Here is a 19,863-nt window from a genome sequence, read left to right on the forward strand (position 1 = left end):
GAAATGGAACCAGGAAGACCTGAAGAATTCCCTTGCTGTGACAAGAAACAAGAAATGGTCAAGGCTGTTTGATGCCATCTTGGACCACTGCCATATGAACAATGGTTTCTACTGCCCACATCATTTTCCAGGTCACCTGGAATAGGTGACCTGGAAATAACAAAGTACCTGGCCTGGTATAACAAAGTGGGGCACCATGCTGATGTCCCTCTCCCCTGCTAAATCCTGGTTCTGTCTTCTTATCCAAACTAAGCCTGTAGAGCACAAGACTGACTAATTAAAACTGGATTCATCCCTGGGAAAGGCTAGTTGACATTTTGACACCAAAACTAAGACCAGTGTTCCTAGAAGAGCCAAACAGCATATAGTGTAAAAGCACAGCACCATGTGCAGACAGAGGTCTCTCCCCTTTCTACAGAAACTCCCAGCTGCAGTTACAGAAGGTCTTTACAGCCCTTGTGCTGAGCAGCCCCTGTCATCATCTCCATGTTAGCTATGCACACTGGGGATGCAAAGGGCTAATGTCCAAGGACATGTTGAAGGCCAGAAACAGATCCATTATCTCTTCTTTTCCTACAGCTTTTTCTCTCAAAACTGAATGGGAGAGAAGGGACATAAAAAGAAACGAGCAATCTAGCCCTGTTTTTGGAGAGGCAGCCCAAATTAACTCCTTAAGTGAAGAAAGATGCCAAGCAAGAATCATGTAGCCAGTGGTGTCCCTGAACCTTTGTTGATGGCAACAACCACAACTTTGAATTTAAAACATGAGGGGAGAAGTCAGTGCCAGGAGCAACCCAATCAGCCAAGAAAGTGTGGGAAGAGAGGTGGCCTCTTCTCACACAAGCCTTTTAACCCTGGGGATGGATACACCTACAGCAAAATGAGTTTATTTTCACTGGACCATTTCAACTCAGCAGCCTGATTCTATCTGGCAACCTGGTCCATTTCTGCTCCTGCAGTCCAGCATGCAATAAACAGAAGTCACATCTGCAAGCTCATATGTAACCATAGGAGATAGCACACAGGAACCCAGAGCACTGACAGCTGTGCCAGTCACTGGGACCAAATGAACCACTAAAGGATAAATCACAAGGGGGAAGGACTCCGATTGAGAGCCACTAGATTTCACAGTTCTGCTTTCCCTGTAGCTGCTTGTGCACCCAGGTAACAATGGAGGCTATAGTGTGGGCTGGGCTCACAAAGCTAGTGAAGAAGATATCTAATTTTGTAGAGTGTGAAAGAAGGGACAGACAGACAATTCCCTTAGGTATAAAGGACAGAGAACTGGATGTGAGAAGAAAACACCTGGAAAGAGTTTTCCTATGCCTTGAGTAGAAACAAAAGTCATGACACTTCCAAAGGCCAGCAGGCTCCAACAGATCCCTCATGTTCAGGGAGGGGAAGGCTCAAGGCAGCAGTTACCTGTAGCAGTTGTTATGGTATTTGTTATAGCTGCCCAGAGCTGTCAGGCATCCCAGACAAATTGCATACGAAAAGAAGATTTGAGTGCCAGCATCCATCCAGACCTGCAAGGGAGATGCAAACACAGGTGAGAAGACAAGGTCAGCACAGACACTGCACAGATGGGAAGAGGCAGAGCCCCAAGGCTGCTGTAAGCACCAGAAAGGCCAGGGATCAGAAGGCCAGCAGGACTCTGCATTGAAAGAAGCCTTTTCTAGAGGCAGGTTGTGCAGTGCAGTGCCAGGGAATTACAGTACTCAGTGAGGCATCCAGCAGGGCTGGGAATGCCAAAGGGAAGGGGTACATCAGGAGCCTCATCCACCCAAATCACATATAGCTCTTCATCCCACCTTTCTTTCTTTGACAAATCTGCAGCACTCTGTGGCATTCACATTGCCTGAACATGATTCCTTTGCCCAGGGTTTTTCTCCTGGGAAGCTGAAAGGCAGCGAGAGAAGCCTCAGAGAAAAGGAAAACAATTCTGATCTCATTTGCTTCTCCTGTGTTGTGCTCATGTGGAATGTGTTTGGAGATTGTTTACCCACAGGTGATTGCTTGATTGAACTCTGGTGTGAGTTGTTTTGACCCATTGGCCAATCAGGGCCAAGCTGTGTCAGGACTCTGGAAAGAATCACAAGTTTTCATTATTATCTTTTTAGCATTCAGTAAGTATCTTTTCTGTATTCCTTAGTATAGTATAGTATTCTTAAATATAATATAGTATAATAAAGTAATAAATTAGCCTTCTGATAAGATGGAATCCTCCTCATCATTCCTTCTTTTGTCAGTGGACCTGCATTTACAATAGCACCCTGTGACATTCAAGAGCCTTCCAGCAAGAAGAGACCAGATGAACACTTCCCATGAGAGCTGAAGGAGCCCTTTGCCACCAGAGGAAGGGTACTTGATTTGGACAAGCCTAGTCTCCAACTGGCCAGTAGAGGTACATACAGCTTGTGGTGGTGATCCTTCCCCCTAAGACCTAACGTAAATGCTCCAAAATTTAAATGAAATTCAACTGGGGAGGAATACTAGAAATAAACAGAGTTGATTGCAAAAGACAGCTCCTAAAAGAACATACAAGAACACTGTTATTCCCATGAGGCCCTTTGCTCTCACTGTCAATAACACATCCCAGGGCTCTAAGGCTAACATTTGTCAATGCCAAATTTCATCTGAAAGCCTAGCTGTGTGCAGTCACCAATTCAGGCACTGTCACTGCCTACTGCAGACTACACCAAAAGCAGGAACCAATGGTGGGGAATGAAGCAATGACAGAGATTATTAAATAAACCTCTGTTCTCTAAGAACTTTTTTTTCCTAGGGGTTTTATAAAACAGAGGTAAGACAATCATTCAACAATGCAGAAGCATAGCCACATTTTCAAGACTAAAGAAAAGCAGGAATAAAATATTGCTGGGACAACTTTATGAGAAAAGTCTCCATTTAACTACACTTTCCCAGAGTGGCAGTGCCAGTCAGCCCTCAAACAGGAGCCTTACCCCAGAACCCTGGGGAGAAGAACAGGAGCCAGTGGAAAGCACCACAGTGCTTTCCAGAGGTTTTGATGCCTTCAAATCACACCTGTATCTGTCAGCCAAGACTTCATGTCCTGAAACAATGGTTGGCTGGGCAGCACCTGCTCTGGCCACCCTTACTAATGCACAGTTCTGCCTTTTCTCTTTCCTACTGGCCAAAGTACAATCACGTGGTGACAGGTTTTGTTTTATAGTTACTTCTTCTCCTTCCTGGGCTGATGAGCCTCATGAAGGCATGTTACAATCCCATTAACTACCATTTTCCCAGAAGAAATTCTGGATTTAGCTCAAGGCACAGATGCACAGAATAAATCCTCTCTCCACCCACTGCTGTAAACCCCAGCAGGGAAAGAAGGCAAATTGATGCTAGGGCTAGGTTTGGTGAAACTGCTCTCTCTGACTGTTCTGCAAACCACTTGCCTAACATTCAACCCCACAACATTGATTTAAGTTCATGGAAACCCTGGACTCTGAGTTTCAGACCAAAGAGGGAGCGATATCCAATCTCTGATTTGTAGAATGGCAAGGGAGAGGTGATGAGATGGGACTGGAACAACTAATTCGAGGCACTGGGAAGCCAAAAAAGTAATCTACTTCAGTATATTTTATTCTTTTTGGAGATGAATGAGAAGATGGGTTTAGAGAGCAAGGTAATATTTTTTTTTGAGTTCAAAGACATTAGAAAAAGATCAAAGCCCTTTTTATAATTGATTCCTAAAGCATCAGTATGCTCTTGGGCAGAGCTTTCATTTTGTAGCTACATTTTAGGCACAGCAAGGTACTAAGGTGAGCTGGACAAGCAGACACCTCTGCATCAATAATTTAAACATCTTAGCACAGACTGGAATCAAATGCTTTGTTAGTTTGCTTTTTATTTTGCTGCTCATTGAAAGAGCTCTTGTTTTCCATCAAATTTGAGTCAAAACAAATGCTCTCGTGGGGTTTGTAGCTCTTGTAGCTCAATTTGTCAAGATAACAAGACTTTTGCCATTAAACTGCCTACCCCACGCCTGTCATAACATTAGACTCAGTTGATGCTTTTCTACCAGATTTAACAGTTGTCAGAAACCTCAAGGATATCAATTACCTATGAATTGCACAACAGTTAGGGAATGGGAAAAAGACAGGAACTCAGGGTCCCCACTGAGCAGAAAGCTACAGGGAAGAAGAGTCAACCAGTGTTAAATATCACATAAATCACACAAGCAAAGGAGAAATACCCCTCAGGCAAGCAAAGAACTGGTGCTTTACCAGCCATGGTGGAAGCCAAATATCAAGAGGCCAAGCTTCATTAGCTCTGTGGTTTATGACACGGCTCATTTCTAAAATCCAGTGATAACCCTGACTTGTGTAGCAGAGACAAGCATGGGGTCTGTGGGTTCCTCACTTCACTGCCTGCTCTGCCCAATCTCAAACCTTTGGGGTGCACACCTGGCTGTGTGGGAGTCCAGCCCCAAAGGGATATCTTTAGGGAATACAGGACCTGCCTTAGCATAGGCTCCTGTTTGAAGCAAGGCAGCCTGTCGCTGAAATCTTAAATAAAGCTAAGCTTGACTTGCAGAGCTTATGATCCTACTCAGCACAACTGTGAACACCAGCTCAGGCTGCCTGCACATTATTTCAGGCATTAAAAGTTTACTGCAGCTCTTGGGCCAAAGTATAAGAGACATCTACAACCTTCCCAGTTTCCTTGTAATTCCTGACTGCTTCCCCCAGATTTCTCAGGGAGTCAAAGGACTGCCACAGGACTGATGCCATGTGTGCTCCTAACCCACTGGTGATTTGGTCAAGCAGCAGCAGCAAGTCCCAGGACTGTGAGGTCACTGGGAGCCTCCTCCAGCAGCACCACTGCCCATCCAGCCCCACAAGGCTCATGGGGGCTACACAGACCATTCACTTGAGCAAACAGCAGCTCAAACCTTTTCTCCCCAACCTGCTGCCTGTGCTCATTTCTCTCCCTGTAGTGACTCAGAGAAATGGTTTTTTCAGCTGTTCCCAAACCAGTCTGACTAAAAGGGTCAGGCAGTGCTCTCTTTTCACTGCAGATAAAAGCATCCTGCTGTTCTCTGGCCACTGTTCCCAAAGAGACTGGTAAAGTTTATCCTGTTCAGATTTTGCTGGCATATTGGCAGCACGGTATTTTGATTTAATTATTGTCTGCATTTTCCTAAGCCATTCAGTTTATTTAATTCATAATTCAAATTCTTTGAACATGTGATTTGGTCCAGTTTGCAATAGCCTCCTATTCTGTTTTTAGCCAAAACCTTTACACCTGAGCTGCAGTTATTCAAGATGGTTATGGCCATTCCTCTGTCTCTTAATTTTCTCAGCAATATTCACTTTATTACATGTACTGGAATTTAATAGCTCCCAGTACTAAAACAGGTCCTTCCTTAGGAAGTTCTCAAAGCACTTACATAATAACAGCAAAACCACTTTCAAGCAAAACGTTATTGAACCCCAGTTGATGCTATACATCAAATATAGGTGGCATGCTGAGAAGCACTGAACTGTCCCCATCAGCAAGCAGAGATAGCACAGCACGGAGTGGGTACATGCTGTGTGGAGGGTCACACTTGGTGTAATGCATAGCAGAGAGCAAAAACCAGCCAAGTCTTGAGCTACAGTTCAAGCAGCATTTCTTTTGCCCACAACATCACAGCTCACGAATCAGCCTGGGACACTGCCACCACCCACCAGCCACCCACTGCACCAGACACATCCCTGCCTTGGAAAGGGAGATGGTGACTCCTAAGGTTTTCCTGCAAGACTCCCAGGGCTTGATTTCCAGCACACTGACATTCCCCTTGACTCAGGACTGGCCCACAGGCCCCAGCCCAAAGATGCAGCCCACGTCCCACCGTGCTGCACCAGCACAGAGCTGAGACACTGCCACACAGGGCAACGCTTCCCCCCCATCCCCATTCATCCCAGCAGACAGGAGACAGGGAATGGGGCACTGGCATTTGTGAAGTGTTCCTGTTCCATCTGCCCAGCATCACGTTCCCAATCCCAGAGCCCCATCTGCTTGGAAAATCCTCCTCAGGAGTGAGGAACAGGGGCTTTGTTCCCCAGTTAATCTCCCTCTGCCAGCGCTGAAGGCCCCAACAATGCCCTGCCTGAGAACACTGACCTCATGTTATCCTCACACCTCAGGACACCTGAGGGCCTGGAGGGACATTTTGTACCCAGGAGGGCCCTCCCACCACTGAGGTTACTTTAAACACCACAAGAAAACAAACAGGTTTGTGGTTCGTCCCGAGGAACGCAGCTGCCTGCCCCGGGGAGTGCAAAGGGGCGAGCGGCGCTCCGAGGAACGCTCCTTGCTGCCTGAGAAGCCGGGCTTTATGGTCCTCCCTGCCCTGCTGCTTGCGGGCAGACAGACAGACAGACAGACAGACAGCTTCATTCCTTCCTGCTATGTCAGCGCTGAGATCAGGCTCAGCAGGGCTGCGCGGCCGGGTCCCGTGGCAGCAGGGCTGGGAACAGGCATGGGGCAGGGAGGCGAAGGCAAGCACGCAGCTGCGGTTCGCCGCGCGAGGATGCGCTGCTCCAGCCAGGCAGAGCAGAGGATGAGCCGAGCCCCTCTGGCACGCTGTGCGAGCACCAAGTTCTCCCCGCCTGCTGCCCGGTGCCTGCCCTCTGTGCCCAGGGCAAATGTGGGAGCAGCGGCCGGCTCGCAGCCCCTCTGCCAGGGCGGTGGGGACGAGCGGAGCCGTGCCGGTACACGTGTGCGCACACGGGCACAGCGGGAGCGGCTCCGCACCGAACAAACACCCGCCTGCCGAAGGGGAAAGCTGTGCAAACCCAGCGCGCTGGGTCAGGACACGGCCCTGCTGGGGAAACAATAAATACGGGGAACAAATAATATTTAGGAGGCCTGTGGTCGCCCTCCCTGCTCACAGGGATGCAGCAGCTTTTGCTGGCCACAGAGCAGCAGCAGGAAGGGCCTGGATTTGGGGTTCTGACCCCTTCCCAGCATGGCTTCAGAGGCCCACGGTTAACCCAGCGGGTCCTGGCCCTGCAAGATGCACATATCTCTCATCCTCCCTGTGGTGGCTGGAGAGGCTTATCCTCAGCTCAGCGTTGACTGTGAGAGCTACCCTGGTCCAAACCATGACCTCAGCATTCTCCCTCTGCAGCCACAGGCAGAAAAACTGGGGGCATCTTCTCTTGCCTTCCCTTTCTGTCCTATCTGTTGGAAACAAGAGCCATGAGGGAAATCTGCAGGGGCAAACACTCCAAAAATCAATCATCAGGGAAATAGGTGAAAGAAAATGAGGGGGATGTAGGGAAGGATATTCAGAGATAAATGCTCAACTCTGCTGACTATTGGTACCTCCTGTGCTTCCCTAGCCCAGGACTGGGATACAGCCCCCAAATTCAGGAGGGGGCTGTATCCCAGTCCTGGGCTAGGGGTCTTCAGCACATCTGGGATGGGTGGAAAGCAACTTATCACAGAAGCTTCTTTCTTTATATAAGACTGGATAAAGTATAAGCAAATACAGCTTGGTGGGTGTTTTCTGGAAATTTCAAGAGGAAAATAAGAGTGGGAGGCTTTGAGAAGCATTTGCTACTTTTCCAGAGAGACACAAACTCTGAGCAGAACAGCAGCCTCTGAGCACAACTTCTCCATTCTCACTCAGCATTAAACCTAAGGAAATTTAGCTAAGACTTGATACCAGAGTGAAAGGAGACTATTACATTTCTTCTCTTTAAAGCAAACCCAAACACACAAGACAGTCCTTTCTGCATCAGCCCCATCCGTCCTCTCCTTATATCTGTCTGTCTAAACAGTGACTGGCAGTGATATGAAAGCTTCAATCAACAGAAAGCCTGACGGCACCTGAAAAAAATCTTTTAATGACAAGTTTTACACACTTAAATCTTAGTTCTACTCTGAATTCCTCTCATTTCATCTTCTCACTGGTATATTCCACTATGCATCTCTCTCCTTAATCACATTCATAACTTTCCAGCATTTCCTGCTGAATAAAACAATTGATAAAAACCAATAAATGCAAAGGGTGAAGTGATCAAAAGTACAAATGGAGAATGACCCCAAGACCCTGTGTGGGTCCACACTGTGAAACACACAGGATGCATCTGGAGCTCAGCAATGCAGTCAAGGAGTGAGAAGAGACTTTGGGCCTAGTTATGACTGACATGCTAACATCACAATATTAAATAATCTACATATAAAAAAATGAGCTATGAGCTCATTTTTTAGACTTTTTTTGATTTGGGGACATGCAGTTCAAAATAGATTATCTCTTTGGTGGTTTTGCTGTGATCTGCTCGTATTTGAACATAACTGGCCTTCCTTATTCAACATCTTGGTTTGGCAGTTCTCTGTATGGTCTGATCTACCTATCAACTGCAATTCATTTACCATTTTAATTATAGGCATTTCACAGATTGAGGAGATGAAGATGCAGGAAGATTTAGGGCACTTCAGAGCCAGAAGAGACCATTACCAATCAGCTTGACTGAGCTCTTATAGACAGGATTTCCCAGTTCTGTCCAAGGTCACTTGGCAGGTGAAAAGCAATGATTTCCACACACCAGCCTGATATTCTGACATTTAATCACATCTCAGCTGTTGCTGCTCGCCTGGTAGAATCTGATAAATAATTCATCCCCTCTTTTCACATAGCTTTTCATATACTTTAGAGGAACTTCGATTTTGTCCCCTTGCACATTGTTTGCTCTTTGTTTAAACCTCCCCTTGAGATGCCTTCTCATAAAGCTTAAATTGGAGAGGTCAGTTTGGTGGTTTTTTTTAATTTCCAAAATCCCTTCCCAAGCACTAAAGAATATTCCATTTTTCAAGGCACTACAGAATTGCTGGTAAACAATTACAGCTCACTGTCCTTTGAGCACAAATCAATTATAATCATCTTGGGCTGGCAGGACTCACACCAAAGTCCCTGCACAGAGACAGGGGGGTACAGCCACACACATGTGGGGCTTGTGGCACAAACCCTTCCCTCTCTGATGGGAAGACACAAGAGAAGACTCAAGCCCTGCTACATGGTTCAGAAGGATGGTTAAAACATGCTAGAGGAAGACAACCATCGCTGCCAAATCCTGCTTTTCTCTCTCAGAAGTAAAGCATTCATCAGGGAATGTGGAGTGGGGAGGGAGAAGCAAGTTTTCCTCCCTTGGTTCAGCAGATTTTTCCTCCCCTTGTTCAGAGCCATCCTCTTACTTTGAAGGGTTACTCTGCCTTTCCACCAGCATTTTCTAGGCTGGAAGGAAGATCTGCTTCTAAAGCACAGGCTGCAATTGAAAAAGTTTGCCAGGACAGACCTAATGAGGACACAGCTAGAATCAGCCATGTCATGCCTTAGGTGGCTTAGTTCAGTCCCCTGGGCAACACAGCCACAGTAACAACAGGACTTTTCATAAGAGAAGGAGCACCACTCAAAAATATTATTTCATTTCAGAAGCCTCCTGTACCTCATCAGTGCAAACAGACACAGTCATAGCAAACACAGATCTGTTCTCACCCTGCCATGTTTTTCTGGACCTCCATGCTGATGGAGCAGCTGTCCTACCCACCTCCTGCCATACATCCACTAGCTTATGTTCCCATTTGCAAAAGTAATATACAAGGCAGCACTGGTGCTAGACCAGAAAGAGTTAATAGCGTTACCAAGGGTTTTGCTGGCCTATTTTCCAGGCAGGCACCCTTTAATCTCCTTTGGAAACACCTTCACACAAAGGCTGGTACAGTAGCTCAGCTGGAGCCAGGATTTAACGTGGAAGAACTTGTCCCAAAGAGATTAAAAGCAGCAGTCGGGCACTGACCCGCCTGTCAAACAGGCAGGAATTTCTCACCAGGGATGGGAAGGAGAGAAAGGCAGCCAGGTCCCAGGAACTGCTGCTGCAGCATGCCATGGCTCCCACCATCCATGCACCTGGCATGCTTCCCAAGGAAGATGGAGCAAATGTGCCAGGAGCAGGGCTCATCCTCACAAGCTGCCAGAACAATGCAAAGGGGCACCCCATGCACAGTCTGGCTCCACAGCAGAGGAGCTTCCTCCGGAAAGGGAGGGATACCTAGCACTACTCATGGAAAAGGATTAAATCCTACAGCCCTTACCCCTGAGCAATTCAGACTCAACTCAGAGAGGAAAACAGCCCTGGAGGGCAAGAGAGCAGGGACTTTCAGAAAAGACACCAATATCACAGCTCTGCCTTAGTGCCACAGAGGGGCAGAGAGAGGTTAGAAAGTAGAAATGGGAAGAGAGTAGGAAAACCAAAAGGAGAGAGTGAGGACTGCTAGAGGAATCCATGCACGCACAGCCTAGCTGTTCATTTCCCCCCACCCACCTTACCTGAGGGTCTCCGAGGCGACTGATGTCTGGATAAAGGTAAAAGAGGATTCCCTGGGCTGCCCCAGGTAAGGAGACTCCCCTGATCAGCAGAACAATCAGCATGACATATGGGAACGTGGCAGTGAAATATACCACCTGGGAAGAGCAGGAAGAGACAAGTGTGAGAGAGCAGCATGGGCCAGAACACACAGTGCCAGCCAGTAGCACAGCACTGATCCCTGGGCTGGGAGAGGTGGGCAGGCAACAGGTCAGGCTGCTTTGCTGAGCACCCTGCTGTCTCCTGCAGTAGAAAGAAACAAGTTTTAAAATGCACTCAGGAAATGTATGACATGCCATTGCATGTCTGGAGCCAGAGAAAATCTTCCTAGTTCTAGAGCAATCCAGACCCTGAGCCAGGCTGTCAGCAGGTTGGACTCAGAGTGGGTCTTCTGAAGCCAGTGGTGTAATATTTTGACATGCATCAGGGAAGGAGCTGCCCCCCAGTATCCATCTTCACATCCCTACTCCCCACAGAGTCTGAGTGACGCAGTCTCTTCTCCACAGCATTTAGTGGCAGGGGTGAAGGGTGTGCAGGTAATGCCTTGACACATCATTGCCACTGGAGGACCACCAGGGACAATACTGGGGATCCCCAACTCAGAGCTGGAGCTGGCAAAGGGGGTGTGCCCAGCCCTTCTCACTGCAGTGACCTCATCATGGGCATTTCAGGCAGAACAGGGCTGCAAGTCTCAGCATTGCCACTAAGGATGTAGATCCAAGACCTTGAATGTGGTATTCACATACTCTTTGAACAGAGAGAGACATAATCTCTCCCAAGATTTTTCCTGGGGAAGGCAGTGAGAAATCTCAGAGAGAGAAGAGAAAACAATTCTTATTTCTACTTGATGCTGCTACTGTTTGGCACGTGGAATATGTTATGGAGTGTAATGTGTTATGTGTTATTTTATTGTTTACTGAAAGGGATTTGTTAATTGGACTCTGCTGATGGTTGTTTGGACTGATTGACCAATTAGGTCAAAGCTGTGTTGTGACTGTCTAAAAAGGGTCACAGGTTTTTCTTTAGTATAGTTTTAGTTTAGTTTAGTATAGTATAGTGTAATATAATGTAGCTTAATACAGCATTTGTTCAGCCTTCTGAACCATGGAATCAAGGCTCTTTATTCCCTGCCTTGATGTAGCCTGCAATGATACTTGAACACATGTCCTCTTGCTTTTTGTGTCACTAGCCCCATGAGCATTGCAGACACACTCAGGTAGGGTTAAAATCCCTTTCCTCTAGCAAAGGAGCTACAAACCTTGGGGGAAAGCTGGAAACCAGATAATCCTTTCAGGGACTTCACCTCTGTAAATGTGACACTCAGTTTGGGGTCTACCAGGGTACTTTCAGGACTGTTCAGGCTAACTGCTGTAGCATGCCACAATGACACCACATTGCAGTCTGTTTCCCACACAAACTGATATTGAGAGCTCATGCAACCTCCTCAACAATTCAAATAATGTGATTAATCCTTTTGCATTGCTTCCACACCTTAAAGAAATATTGGCCACCTTGAGAAGAGGTTGTTCATTATCATGCTAGGACAAAAAAAGAAATGTTTCTTCTTCAGGATTTTTCCTGTGTGGACATGCTGAGCAAGGACTTGCATCAGCATGCTTCACCTGAATGCTACCCTACAGCTCTTTTCTCAGTTCTGGCAGTTGTGCACTGGAGAGCTCATCTCTGGAAAAAGTGCAAAATGTAATGATGTGAAGTAACCCATTTATCACACCTGCCCATCCATCCAGAATAAGATGCTTTAAAATCCCAAAGCCCACCATCTCTTAGTGGGAGTCACAGGCTGTGATTCATCTTTGGTGATGTCAGCATTAGGGGACATCCTACAGAGAACAGGCATATGATTTCCCTGGACCACGTCTGCTCTGCCCCTGGGTAATCTTTATGATCTGAGCAGTAATTCAAAACAAGCTTTTGTTTTCTGGATCCACTCTGATAGACTCGATCTGAATAAAGCAATGTCCAAGGCCCCTGATTCTGTGAATCCTCCTCTAATTCAGGACACACACCTTCCAGTCATTCAGTTTTGTGTAGTAGGACAGGATTTGAAAGATACCCTGTCCTTGACAAAACCCAATATTAGACTGTCATCTCTGTCGGCAGCTCCAGGTTTTCTATGCATTTTATGAGCCCTGCTCTATATGTCTCAGCAGTCTTGGATAACACTGACACAGAGATCAGTGAAAAATACCTCCTTGCTGAGGGTCTGGATTGCCTGAGATATCTGGAACAGGTTCATCCCAGTCCCTCTGAATTTGCATCCTGAACACTGTAGAAACCAAGGACAGGATCCTTCAGCAAGTAAATTACCTATAGTCTCAAATTTTCAAGAAGCATCTGTTTTAGAGCTGTAGAGTGACTATAAATCAAATCTGCAGGTCCTGCAAGCTTAACCATCATTACTGTGTTTACCACACAACCAAAGTCTTCCTTCAGGAAATAATGGGATGCACATCTAAGCTTTCTCAGCCCATGAAAGCAAAATTAAAAACCAAAATCATAAAAACAACTCATTGTCTTTGAACCTTAGTGCACATTCTTCCAGGATGCCAGGTTGCACATTGGCTTAATCTCTAAATAACATCAGTTTTAGGAGCTCAGGGTACAAACTGGTAGTTTTTTGGCATATGATTTGGATTCATATTTTGGTAACATCCTATGTGCTTACAGCCTGTGTGAATTAGTGTGTTAGGCTTTTCACTCCACAGTCACTCACACCTCCACCGAGACCTGAATTTGTAGAATGCTCTGCTGGATTAATATTGCCAAACTTCTAACAATAGGAACATCTGGATCCAATGAGATATTACTTAGTGTTTGGCTCAGACCCAATAGTTTTTATTTTTTGGGCATTGTTAGCACTTACATCACTAGGAACCTTGCCGGGATCAGTGTGATTGTTCTGTCACATGCTGGTCAACAACATCCAGGGTTTTATTTGAATCTGATCCACATGCCTCAGCAAAGTGATTCCATCTGTGACAACCTCCTGCTTGTGGGAGTGCTCCTGGGGTCAGGCAGTCCCTGTGCAGGAGGATGAGAACCACTGCTGGTCTGAGTAGGGTGATTTCAGCTCAGGGTGTTGACCCTCCACAGGCAAATCCTCAGAATAAGGAATATTTCTTTCCCAGTGGGGTTATATTCCTACAGCCATCACTTTAGTCAGGTTATGAAATACATGGAGGGTTGATAAACCTATGGACACTGCTGCTTCACTGAAAGGAGGTTTCAAGATCTCTCCATCAATAGTACTTTTTGCTAAAAATCACTTGCGTTTGACTGAGAACTTGTATCTAAAATAGATGGAATTTGTTCTCAGGATTTCCCACACTACATTTGCTGTATCTTCATATCATATTTGCTGTTATTAGACTGCCTCTGTTTTCTTTTACCAGGTCACCACAGCAAGCAGTTGCTCTTTTTTTCTAATTTTACTCCATGGAAACCAGAAAAGATCATCCCTGCAAGCTGCTTGATTTCCCTGTCTTGTTTCATAATCCCAGACCACTCTGGAAGCAAGAGAAACTCCTAACATCCATGCCATCAACTTGATAGAAATGGGTGCAGCTAAAGTTTACACCCCATCACACATGATGGCTTGTTCAAGACATGCAGAGAAGACACCATTTAGGAAATACACTAAACTTTTCATTTCCATCTGTTCTTACTGGCTCCAGACAAAGCTAGCAGGGAATGGGGTCAGGAGGCAGTAGGAGAAACTAAGTAATGGGGTCAGTGCAAATCAGAGTGGCACATTCTGTAACAGACAGCATGGAATGGAGCTAGACAGCAGCACCAGTTTTTCCCAAAAACATTAAAAGAAGTAACTCTGTGGTGACTAGTGTGGGGATAGAGAAATGAGACCTTTACTGCTGGAGAATATGAGCAACTGTAGGAAGAGTTGGAACAAACAGAAAGCATAAAAAGACAACTCCTATGGTGCTGAGGCAAAGAGGGCTTTGGGGCCATTATGGTTACCCTTTTTTTATATCTAATGATTTTGAAGATTTTCCAGCTGCACTTGCCAGCAGAGGCAAGAACATGCTGCTTGCTCATGCTGTGGTGGGAAGGAAGGGAACATGCAACCACCCCAGGACAGAGAAATACTGCAAGGTCTCCTCAGCCTGGGAATGGAGAGGGACTGGATAGCCTTGGAAGTTAATGCTCTGAGATGCCTCAGTGCTCCCATCCTTTCCTACCCAAAACCACAGAGCCTGGCTCACATTCCTGCTGCACATTGAGCCCTACAGGCTCCCACCAGCTTATGCAGACAGTGGTTCCCAGGGGACCTCAAGGACCTCTCTGAACCTGTAAAAGGTGAGTAGAACCAGTGCAGTAACCAAGGGAAGAGGCTTGGCCAGAATCAAGGACTCACCTTGCCCGTGGACTTGACCCCTTTCCAAATGCAGAAGTAACAGATGATCCAAGCCAGCAAGAGACACAGAGCCAGCTCCCAGCGGAGACCACCCAGGTGCTGGATGCCATCAGAAATCTTTAGCACTCGCCTCCTGCATTGGGGGGAAGCAAAGAAACATGCAAGGGTCACTGATGCTGGCCACTAATATTCCCAACACCATGCTGGTTCTCATCTCCTCGATGCCTGATGGCTTTGGGGAGAAAAGCTGTCTTACTAACAAGGTTCAGGTCTTGAGCTGAAAGCCTCAGAGAAATTAGGCAGTGCCCTTCTCTGAAAAATACTGCCAGCCTGGCAGGTCACACATGGACACACAAAGTTCACCTACTTTTCTGACACACTGCAATCCTCAGTCAGGGGTACACTGCACTTACCATGCAGAATCCATCAGGATCACCCAAGAAGCAGTGCTGTCCAACCCCTTCTCCATAGCACACTTTTCTCTTTTGAGGCTGCCACATAATTGACCTCAGGACACAGAGCAGCACAGCATCCCATTCTGTGACTGAGACCCAACCACAACCACCATCACCCCCACTGCACAGTCAGAAGAGGCCACCTAGAGCATCCTCTCACAGCCAGTGTGGAGATAAAATCCTGGGCTATGTGGACCTTGGTACAAATGAGGTCAGATAATAACAGCCTTTCCATGTCATGTGTGTGTCAAATCTTCCTCATCCCTTATAAAAGTAAGGACTCATCCTCCTCTATCTCCTACACCACACAGTTGAACCTGAGTGTGAAACCCCAGGGTGCAGTCCCAGAAACCCAAGCCTGAGACAGGCAAAGAAGAACTTGCACAGCACTGGAGCCCAGCAACCAGCAGTGTCCACCCTGCTGCAAAAGACAGCAATTACCCCAAAATAAAGGTGCTGCTGGAGAACCCTTGTCTAAGGCACACTGCTGCCCTCAGTGCCCCACAGCCTTGCAGCAGATTGAGGGGGTGAGAGAAGGGCTGGAAAAATCACAATGCACTCTCAGATAAGCTTTGTCATGCTGCTCTTTGCCTGCTTCTAAGGATGTGTACTCTAACCAGTGCAAAGGGTGCCACTGGACTGGAACTAACTGGGTGCTGTACTGCAGCCAGAAGAGACCTGTGGAGTGTGTGATCACCCCACTGGCAGGTCAGAGCTCCTCAAAGAAGTGCTGGCCTCCTACCTCCCTGCCCAGGGACAGCAGGAACAGATGCTGCAGACAGTGGAAACAGAAGGAACAGAAGCAATGGACAGTGGAAATTTCCAGTGCCATGCTGCTTATTCCCCAGTAACACAGGGATGGCCACAGCAGTGGTAGAAACAATGAATTTTCCAGTGTTCAGCCTAAGGCAGGCTGCTGTCTAATCACCTGTGAGCATCAGGCAGAGGGAGCACACAGGAGACAAAAATTTTTTAAACATTGGAGTGGAAAAGCAGTGTCCCTGTGCTGAGCTGAGGAAGCCCTGGGGGTGCTGTGTGTGTGCTCCATCCCCCCTGAGGGTAGGCAGGGACAGAGCCCTCCATCCATCCAAACACACAAGGCAAATGCACGGTGGCAGCACAGGGGTTACCTGCAGTCATTCAGCCAGAGCTCAGTGCTTAGCTGGGCCTGCTGAGGATCATCAGGGATCCTAGGCCAACAGAGCTATGCCTTTGTGACAGACATAAAGCTACTCTGTACCCCAGGGTAACTAACACAAGGGGAGAAAACAATGAACACAAGGGACCAAATTTCAGTGTGCAGTTATCTGACCCTAGCATTTTGTTTTGATTTTGGTGAGTTTCTCACCTCAGCTTAACTTGCATATTGGTCACCCTGTACTGAGGACATTGCTCCTTTTTCTATTTTTGAGATAAGACAAGTGCACATACAAAAATCACTGCCCACCATGCCAGAGCCTCTTGGGAACACGCTGGTATCACACAGCAGCATGGATTCAAAGTAAAGAGGTCAGTGAGACCAAAAAGGCCAAAAGGTCCAGAGGGACAGGAAAACAGCATCAGAGAAGGACAAAATCAGGTGGCTCTGAGGCATGCCAGCACAGCTCCAAAGCAACACCATGGGTGCAGTGAAGTTAACCTTGACTGACAGGGCTGCCCCTGAGAGCCTTCACTCTGACCTGCTCAGCTTCCCCCTTTGTGTCCTCTTCTGGCAAGGGTGGGTTTATAGGATGTGCCACTGCAGTTTGTCCCTTGCCCAGGGAAGGGGTGCACAGGCCTGTCCTTTACTTACTCCCAGAACTCGATGACTGGGGACGTGGCGTTTTCACTGGTCACGTTGAAGGTCGAGTTTGCCTTCTGAAGCTCCATGCAGTTCTCTATGGGAAAGACCCAGGGAAACAAAAACTGTAAGCAGCAGTGCCTGGAGTACCAGAGGATCTGAAAAATCCCTCCCTGTCCATCCACAGTGTTGACACTCCCTGACATTGACTCTGGGACAAGTTATAGTCCCAAGGATGCACAAAAACAAATCTCTTCCATGGAAAGGCTGGCAAGAAATCTAGGACAGTTAAGAGGATAGCATTTAATTTTTCCTTTCAGTGGGTATGGTCATGATCAGCTCTGGGTCTGTGGCTAACACACAGAACAAGATGATTGAAAGATGTCAAGAAGGAGGGCGCCCATGTTTGCTGGAGCCCAGAGCAGGAGTCACCAGAGAGGTCACCACTGCACAGCACTGGTGCTTCTCTAGGAAAGACTGAGATCAGCAAAGCCTCTCCCACAAAAGTGCCAGCAGCACTGCAGTGACCCAGCACCCCAAACCTGTATCCCACCCACACAGGAGAAAGACACTCTCCTGAGGCTTGGCCCTGGGCAGTAGCAGGTTTCCCTCAGTGGGATCTGCTGGAGAAGAGGGAGAGGGCTCCACACCCACCTGTGTTCCACTCGTGGTCACAGCTGCCCCAGGGGAGGTCAATGGTGAAGGAACTGAAGAGATAAAACAAGGCCCAGGCCAGGACAATGATGTAGTAGAAGTTCAGCAGTATGACGATGACCTGTGAGGCGTAGCCAATTCCTGCAGAAAGCGAGCCCCAAGGCAGGTGACCCACATGCCAGGGGACAGGAACAGGATTCCCTTTGGGACCTGCTCACCCAGTGCTTGTGCCTGCTGCTCTGCATTTTGAGTGCTCTGCCAGATCTGTCAGTGGGGTGGCCACCAGAGCCACTGTCCCCTCCCCAAATTCCACTGTGCCACATCAGTGGGCATCCAGCCAGGGGCCCCCAGACACCCCTGTTCCTGCTGCCCTGCCACAGCCTTCCCTGGTGAAAGGGTGGCAGTGGGAGGGATGCTGGGCAGGGGATGGTTGGAACATCACCCAAAGGGGCAGAAACAGACAATGGTGTGGCACCTACTGAGTCACACCTCTTCTAACAAAATTCATTTTTTTTAATAATTTTCACTTTTCCTTTTTATTTGGGAAGCTCTTTTATTAACTCTGCACACCTTCTCTGGGAGGTGTCGGAGAAGCTTCTAAAGGTTTTGGCACATGAGGAGGAGGCAACTGTGACTTTCAGAGAAATCAAAGAAAGTGGCTTGGGGCTGGATAACTGTGATGAAGCTATGCTAGAAACAGAGGATCTGACCACTGACAATTCATTAAGAGAGCTGACACCTTCACCAGTAAGGTTTTACACGACCTGCAAACTCACAGAGATGACAGAGCATCAACTTTAAAAAAAACAAAACAGCAGCATGCTTTAGGTTCCTCTTAACCACCAGAAGTATTTTCCCCATTTACCTCTTAGAGGACAACCTTGATTGGGCACAAAGCTCCTTGCCAAAGCTCCTTTCCATGAAGAACTAAACTGGGATGGAATATAACAGTGAGAACTGTTGGGTGAAGGTGACCCAGTGTTCCTCTCAGGCAGGGGGCAGGGGATGTGTGGAGGAGGTGCATAACAATCCAGGCTGTGGGAAACACGTCTCTGCTCATGTCCTCAGTGTCCCAGGGTGTCCCCACCTCCCCATGCCCTCCCAGCTCCCCCCACTCACCTTCAAAGAGGGGGCAGATCCTGCGCCAGGCCGTCACCCCTCCCTGGCTCGTGTACTGCCCCAGCGCCGTCTCCAGCAGGAACACTGGGATCCCACAGGTGAAGAGGAAGATGAGATAGGGGATGAAGAAGGCACCTGGCAGATTCAAGTGGCAGATAGAAAAATAAGCCCCATGTGGGGACTGAGGTCAGGCTGTCCTCTAGCCAGTCACCAGGCAGGTTCCTCCTGAGTGGGACAGCCTGGAGATTGGAAGATCACAGACAGGATGCCAGGGGGAAAAATTTTCCTCACATTTCATCCTCTGTAGTGATGTGATTACATGAATAATTCAATATGTTCAAATAATGGAGAAGAAAGTTGTGAATAGCTGTATGGAAATACAGAAGAACAGTCTGCTATAAAGACATTCCAACTTTTAATCAGGTTGGTGGCTCCTTTCACACTGATTGTTGTGACTGAAAGAGCTGACAAACCCATGGGTGTCAATACCAAGGCTCTGAGGAGCACATGGAGACTGATATGGTGTTGCTCAGTCATTTGCTTGGCAAAAAGCAGCAGACATGCAGAGGAAGAGCAAGTAGTGCAGCAAAGTATGCACCTCACAGCAGCAGCCAGGGCTGCCCTCCTGTTCCAGCCATGTCATGGAACAGGCAGGAAGAGATTAAATGAGTCAGGCTTTTGATTACCCCAGGCTAATGTTAATTGCAGCAATGGCCTTTATCCCACAGAGCACAGGAGACAGCCCCACAAGATGGTGCATGCACATCATGTGCCGCTCACATCATGTGCCACTGGGGCTGCTCAAGCTGTGCTGAAAGGCAGGGACACAGGTCAGGAAAGGGGTTGGCTCCAGCAGAGAGCAGCATCTTGGCTGTGTTGGGCTCAGAGGGCATGCAGGCTCAGAGGTGGCAGCCCAGGCAGGCACTAATTGTGGTTTCCCTGCACAGGTCTTTTCCCTGCCTGTGTGATGCTATCTGGCTTTGGGCTCAGCTCAGTGGGGGTGTGGGGGAAATCACAATCCTGGTGCATGGGAGAACTCAGAACCCAGGAGATTTAATTAAGAAGCTTAGCTAGCATGCAGGG

General features: G+C 47.6%; 1 protein-coding gene across 6 annotated transcripts in view; it reads right to left on the bottom strand.

Moving 5' to 3' along the window:
• The window catches only part of LOC103820450 (sodium- and chloride-dependent GABA transporter 2), a 43,305-nt gene that overhangs the window by 6,965 nt on the left and 16,477 nt on the right, over nt 1-19,863 (bottom strand). For 4 of the 6 annotated variants that reach the window (XR_007776637.1, XM_050970220.1, XM_050970218.1 and 1 more), the window contains exons 5-10: nt 18,781-18,915; nt 17,662-17,802; nt 17,020-17,104; nt 14,773-14,905; nt 10,343-10,477; nt 1,423-1,526 (exon numbers count right to left, since the gene is read on the bottom strand). Coding sequence is in view for 5 of the 6 variants with exons in the window: in XM_050970220.1 (XP_050826177.1) it covers nt 1,423-1,526; nt 10,343-10,477; nt 14,773-14,905; nt 17,020-17,104; nt 17,662-17,802; nt 18,781-18,915 (733 nt within the window). In the remaining variant the exon portion in view is untranslated. Of the gene's footprint in view, nt 1-1,422; nt 1,527-10,342; nt 10,478-14,772; nt 14,906-17,019; nt 17,105-17,661; nt 17,803-18,526; nt 18,592-18,780; nt 18,916-19,863 lie in introns of those variants that run through there. The other 2 variants (XM_050970222.1, XM_050970221.1) reach the window with 2 other exon arrangements.

Source organism: Serinus canaria, chromosome 1A (genome assembly GCF_022539315.1).
Source record: "Serinus canaria isolate serCan28SL12 chromosome 1A, serCan2020, whole genome shotgun sequence".
Lineage (NCBI taxonomy): Eukaryota > Metazoa > Chordata > Aves > Passeriformes > Fringillidae > Serinus > Serinus canaria.